The 6,939-nt window shown below is 38.1% G+C and overlaps 1 protein-coding gene across 1 annotated transcript in view; it reads right to left on the bottom strand.

Moving 5' to 3' along the window:
• Positions 1-1,792: 1,792 nt before the first annotated feature.
• EPS8 (epidermal growth factor receptor pathway substrate 8) overlaps positions 1,793-6,939 on the bottom strand; it is a 100,680-nt gene continuing 95,533 nt past the window's right edge. The window contains exons 18-20 of the mRNA XM_007944455.2: positions 5,593-5,773; positions 3,768-3,897; positions 1,793-1,906 (exon numbers count right to left, since the gene is read on the bottom strand). Coding sequence (XP_007942646.2) covers positions 1,793-1,906; positions 3,768-3,897; positions 5,593-5,773 — 425 coding nt within the window. The remainder of the gene's footprint in view (positions 1,907-3,767; positions 3,898-5,592; positions 5,774-6,939) is intronic.

Raw genomic sequence — 6,939 nt, 5'->3', positions numbered from 1 at the left:
GCTAAGACATACCCATAAGTTATACCAATTCTTTTAACAGATGCAGTACTTTATACACAGGATATTTTAACTTTTCTTTTGTCTTACCCTATGCTGTCTTATCCCTACATTTTCAAAGATTTTCAGTAAGAGCTAAGTTATAACTGTATATAAATGCTAATGAATTAGAAAATATTTAGATTAGTTCTTTTTCCTTCTCACCATTGTTCCACTTTGTCAGAGGGACAGTGTTATGGAGAGTCTGAGACATGGAAAGAAAGAATTCCCTCCTGACTTTGAAAAATTAATTAGCCCTATGAACCTAAGTCTCCTCATCTATAAAAATACAACCTGGAGTTATTGTAGACATCTAGTAAAGTGTTTACAATGAAGCACATAGATACATAAGTATGCTTTTACTATTTTACTATTGTGACCAACTGACTAGACAGCAGAAGGAAAGGATGATGAAATGAGAGGTGGAAAGAAGAGAAAGTATTCTACTAGAATGTTTCACCCATTCAGAAATAGACTAGAAATGAGTTGTTATTTCTTTTTTAAAGTAGACCTCTGTTTCTCCCATTCCACCCAACCATGGTCCCCATTCTACACAGCAAATATCTTTTTTTCCAAGAGACAGAAACCATTCGCTAACATACATCAAATACTGTTTATTGCAGACTTTCCAGCTGACTCATGTGAAAAAGGCACTATGAAAATTAATGAATCTAGGAAATCTCCCTAAATGGATTATGTTAAAATATACAACATTCTTACATAACATCTGTTTTATATATGTGAAATAATACAACATTTAATGACAAAAATCGTGTTTCCAAAAATAACATTTGTTGATGGTTAAGTATCTTTCTTTCCTCTATCTAGAATCTTTCACAGGATTAAAATATGTGTAAATTAAGTGTTGCTTATTACAAGAAAAACTTGACACAGATAAACACATAAATGGCCCCAATTTTGTTTTAACTGCTTCTATTAATATTTAGAACTGAGGCCTTCATTAAGCAAAATACTGTAACACACATCAATGCAGGCTACTTTCTTTGACAGATTTTGAGTGAATATGACCTCTTTTCCACTTGTGCTTTCTCATATATAAGAACACAGTATACATAATAAGTAGAATATAAACATAATCAAAATACAAGCTATACAAGGAATTTTGATAAACAGAGCCATGATAAATAAAATTTCTTGGGAATGTTCCATAGGTTTATATTTGCATGTAAAAGGCCTTGTTTTACTTTATAGTTCGTTCTAATGCTTTAATTGTTTTAAATTGTTGGCATTAAGAACTTTAAATAAATCCAAATATTCTATCATTGAGGATGTCAGAGATAAGACCTGAGAAAGAAGAGGCTAGCCTAAAGTGAGCTACACTTGAAATGATAGACACTGTATGACAGTCCAAATTGAAATTGCTTAGATTTGAAATCATGGGTAATATCTTTGTTTTGTTGTAATAAGTAAACTCATCACTATCAAAAATTCCTGATTAGACATTGAGATGTGGATGAAATAATTAATCAAATTTAAAAAAAAATCTCACCTTGTCCTTAGTAAAGTAGGCAAATATTTCTCCAGGTCAAAAAAGTCAGTTTAAAATTTTTCAGTTTTAATAAAAATAATGGGAACAGAAGCAAGTTCTCTGCTTACTCAGGTTTGCATTATTTCTTATGGTGATAAATTAACTGTATCAAGAAATAAAAAATCTGACATTCCCTTCATGGCTTCTTAAAACAAAGCATGTTGGAATAATGCCAAGAATAATGGAGTTTAATAACAAACAAACAAATTAGTGACTGCTTCCCTCATCAAAAGATTCCACTCCTGAATCACTAGCAGCAGCACTGATTTTTTCCTGTCGTCTCCGCATAATTTCTTGCAACTCGGAGCTGCCACTGTTATCCTGAAAAAACAAACATGGTTGAGATGAGATGGTTACTAGTTTGTATAGGCTGCAGGCTGCATAATGAAATAGCTCAGGGTAAAATCCTTCACATTTTTCTTTTAGTATCTCTTGAGGAAAACTGTAGGCTGGCCCTCATATAAGTAATACTTCTGGGATTCGCTATCACATCACATTAATAATTCTTTCATTTATAAAAAGGCTTATAACAATTCAACCCCCATACCATTCACCTGAACATGATGACAACGATATATCAGTAACACATGTAGAATGCTCTGGATTCCCTGGGACAAAGATGTTTGTACACTTGTTGTTGTGTGCTGTCAAGTCAGACCTGACTCAAAGAGACCCCTCCCTGCGTTTCCAAGGCAGTATCACTATGGAAGTAGAATGTCCAACCTTCCTTCCGAGGAGTGGCTGGTGGGTTTGAACCACCACCCTTCTGGTTAGCAGTCAAGTGCCTTAGGCACTATACTACCACAATAAAATTATAAACTCTCAAAGAACCCTTTAAGCTCAAGCAAGTTACTCATATCCCTTTCCCCAAACAAAAACAAAAACAAATTCACTGCCATCGAGTCAATTTCGACTCATAGCGACCCTTGATTTTCCACTCATAGCAACCCCTCCTTGAATTTGGAAATTTTAAATTAGGGCCAAACGGAATGGGCTGGGAATATGCTGTTTCCCTACACCTAGTTCTGATCTCTAACATCATGCTGGTTTTTCTCCTTTCTCAGCCTACTATTTAATTACTCTGCACCCTCCTTATTCCATTTTCATCAATGGAAGTCTCTGGCAACTAATCTAAAAGATGAAGGTAGATCCACAAGAAGAGTGAAGTAGGAAGGCTGTTGAGGAATGTGAGGAATCTCAGAGAGCCAGCCTCTGCCTTGACTCACATCCAGGGGAAGAGGCAGCAAGAAACCATGATTAAATGGGTGGTAAGGGCAAATGACAATTTCAGTGACGGATCATGAACCTCACCTAGGCTGCTAATGCTTCCTGATAATCATACAACATTCTTCTAGCCCAGTGGTTCACCACTAAAGGTGCTTTTGACCCCAACGGACATTTGGCTATGTCTGGAGACATTTTGGGTTATAACGATCTGTGGAGGAGAGTGCTACTGCCATTAGTGGCATTCAGTTATGGACTGAAAAATAATTGGAAATTTTATGAATACAGAATTTTCTATCATAACTTTAGTAAGTCATTTAAATACTTCCCACGGTACAGTAAAACTGCTTACCCTTCTAAAGAGCTCAGCTGCTACAAGTAGCACAACTAATTCAGAAAAGTAAACGTTCACTCCTCTGCTTTCATACAGATGACAATGACTATATACTTACTCTTCATGGCTCTCAATTATCAGTAACTCTTACACAATCTTTTCTCCAATTATTTAAGAGTATAACCAGGTCTAAGACACACAACCGTATGTTTAAGTCCTTAAGCCTATAACCTATTAGAAGCTCTGAACTAAATATTAAGAAGAGGCAAAAGAGTTCTGGCCTCTTAAGGTATTTACTCACTCAGAAGTTGAATGCCCATTACCGTGTCAAAACTAAAATGTCTACAAAAGTAGTTAATGCATATACAATGAAAACATTAAGCTATTTGTGAAATGTCCTAAAGTATATGTTCATACTTGTTACATGAGCATTTAGAACAAATTAATCTCCCTGTAAAGGGACATTAATGATCTCTAGTGAAAAATTACAAACACTGAGTCAAATTTAATTCAGCTCTGTAAAAAGGGGGCATTGACTGATACAGTTGTTTCCAGAGCCTTCAATATGCTGTTCACACTCCTGACTAATGGAGGAAAACACCACCTTATGTTGACAAGTCATACCTCTAACGCAGCTTTTTGTACAGTGATTTGGCTAAAGACTCTGGCTCCTTCAGGGCAAACTGTCCTCAGTTCGTCCTTATTGAGAGAGAAAAGTTGTGCACCATTTAATACTCCAAGACTATTGACTGTCCTGGGGGGGGGAAAAAGATGAAGCATTAAAAATATTACCTAGAAAAAAACAAAATTTTCTGGTCCTGCTAGAAACACTGCTTATGTAGTGTTCCATAACCTAAAAATGCTATTAAATGGCACTGCAGTGCTCTGTTGGACAGTGATAAAGGAATTCCACGGTGATGACCCTGTGGTGATCATGAGCACTGATTATAAAAGTACAAAAAAGGAGCAAATTAGTTTTAGTATCACTATTGTATATTCTCGTTCCTTGAAATTTGGTGTTTCATAGAAGTAAACGATTACTTTCTAGTAACCAGGCATTTGACTAATCAGTGTAGCTCATTTTTCCAATCATGCTGGGCAGGATTTCCAAGGGGTTGGTTCATTCAGGTTTGACCTCCTGTTGAGAATCTGCATTTCCATCCCAGATACACTGAATCAGAATCTTCTTTTTAACAAGCATACGTAAGAATCACCACTTGGGGATCTATAAGAATCATCTGGGAATCTTGTTAAAAATGCTGATTCTTATTCAGCATAACTGCATGGAAATCCAAGTTCTCAGCAGCGGGTTGCACCAGAATGAACTGGCTCGAAGCCCTGATTCTACATAAGTGTGTTTATAATGTCAAAGTCCCATGAATGTCTATTCCAAATAGTTCACTGTACCAAAAACACATAAAATATTTACAAATTTTTAGATTACATGTCAACAGAATATTTACCATATATTTACTAAAGGAAAAGTTCTACTAGATTATAATCTATGGTTGCTGTTGTTGTTGTTATGTGCTGTTGAGTCAGATCCAACTCATAGCAACCCTTCCTTGGGTTTCCAAGGCAGTAACACTACAGAGGGAGCTCTGGTAGCATAGTGGCTAAGACACTTGCCTGCTAACCAGACAGCTGGCGGTTCAAACCCACCAGCTACTCCTCGGAAGGAAGGTTGGGCAATCCTACTTCCGTAGTGATACTGCCTCGGAAACCCAAGGAGGGGTCGCTATGAGTTGGGTTTGACTCGACGGCACATAACAACAACAACAAACACTACAGAAGTAGATTGCCCAACCTTCCTTCCGAGGAGTGGCTGGTGGGTTTGAACCACCAGCCTTCTGGTTAGCAGTCAAGTGCTTTAGGCACTACCCTACCAGAGCCAGAGCTTCCATAATCTATGGTGGTGGTTGTTATGTGCCATCGAGTCAGACCTGACTCATAGTGACCCCTCCTTGGGTTTCCAAGGCAGTATCATTACGGAAGTAGATTGCCCCACCTTCCTTCCAAGGAGTGGCTGGTGAAAATCTGGTAGGTAAAGTTATTTAATTTTTTTCTTTGACTGAGATACCACATCCTACAGATGAAGGAAAGATTATTATATATGCTCTATGGCCCACATAGGAAGACCACAGTTCTACCCTATGTAACTGAAGAGGGAGAACAAAAACTAGTGGCCTCAGAGCTGCTGATTGCGTTAAGTGACCACAGATGAACAAATACCCCCAATTAGAAAATGAGGTGCCATCAAATAGTTGCTATTTCTGCTTTTCCCAACTCTTTTTAGCTATAAGTAGCTATAATAAAGTCCTAAGTATGGAACAAATGCAATCTGTGCTCTTCTATTTTTTAAGAGTCATCTGTGACATCTCAGGGACTGAAATGAGAACAACGCATGTTTTACACAACAGGATTGTACACTGTTCCCCAGGAGACTTACACAGGGTTGAATCCCTTCGACTGTAACCATGTCTTCACATCCTCTGGTGTGGAGTCATATGTGATATTGACAACTGGCACATTCTGCCGTGGCACATGGAACTTCTTCTGAGCAGCACTCCGACCAATGGTCAGTCTATGCATGAGCTCATCCTGCACTTCCTCCATCTGAGATTTCCTTCCTAGATACCAACACAGAGTAGGTTATTTTTGAAGATCCCTAAAATTGTCTTAGTCCTTTTAGAACTCCAACTCTAATAATCCTTTGATGCCAAGAGTACTTACAATCCATTGATCCTAGCATCTCTTTCCTCACTTTCATCTTTGTCTACTTTAAATTCAATAATCAATTACTATAGTCACTCTCTGACTCCCCTCAATGTACTCATATGGCCAAAGCTCAACCTTGGTTAAATCTTTTTGACTATCCTATGCCCGTACCTGTCCAGCTGAACACACCAGAATCATGCTGAATGATCACATGTTAAACTCATGGTCACAAACCTCACCTAGACTGCTAATACTTCCTGATAATCATACAACATTCTCCTAGCCTAGTGGTTCACCACTAAGGGTGCTTTTGACCCCAACGGACTTTGGCTATATCTGGAGACATTTTGGGTTATAATGATTTGTGGAGGAGAGTACTACTGCCATTTAGTGGGTAGAGGTCAGGGATACTCGAAACATTCTACAATGGACAAGACAGCCTCTTACAACAGAAGTATCTGGCCCAAAATGTCAGTAAGGCAAAGCCTGAGAAAACTTGTTCCTAAACCATGTAATTTTCCATTTTCTTAGACAAGTATTTGTATCTTCTACGGTCTCTGCAAACCTTCAACATTGACTCCCCCATAGCTTCCTTCTCACCTCCTGCTCTGAGCTGATGATCTTATTTTCTAATTTCTAAATAAAATGTAGATGTTAGATAGGAACCTTCATAATTTCCCCTATCATATCTCTTCATCTTTTATACATACACTCTGCCTTCCTTCCTATTACATTATAGATGAATAACCTCCACACTCTTAAGGCCAACTCCTCTTATGTGTGCATGAGACACCAATGTCGTCTGCCTATACAAATACTTTGACAGCAATTTCTCCCCTACTTCTCCTACATCATTTATTTTCCTTCTTTACTGACTCATTTCATCAGCATACATGTTGTTGTTGTTATTGTTGTTATGTGCCATCGAGTCGGACCCGACTCATAGCAACCCCTCCTTGGGTTTCTGAGGCAGTAGCACTATGGAAGTAGATTGTCCCATCTTCCTTCTGAGGAGTGGCTGGTGGGTTTGAACTGCCAGCCTTCTGGTTAGCAGTCAAGTGCCTTAGGCACTATGCTA

This window comes from Orycteropus afer, unplaced genomic scaffold (genome assembly GCF_000298275.1).
Source record: "Orycteropus afer afer isolate SDZICR_OR568_19922 unplaced genomic scaffold, OryAfe1.0 scaffold00126, whole genome shotgun sequence".
NCBI lineage: Eukaryota > Metazoa > Chordata > Mammalia > Tubulidentata > Orycteropodidae > Orycteropus > Orycteropus afer.
This window is presented reverse-complemented; position numbering and strand designations above follow the sequence as displayed.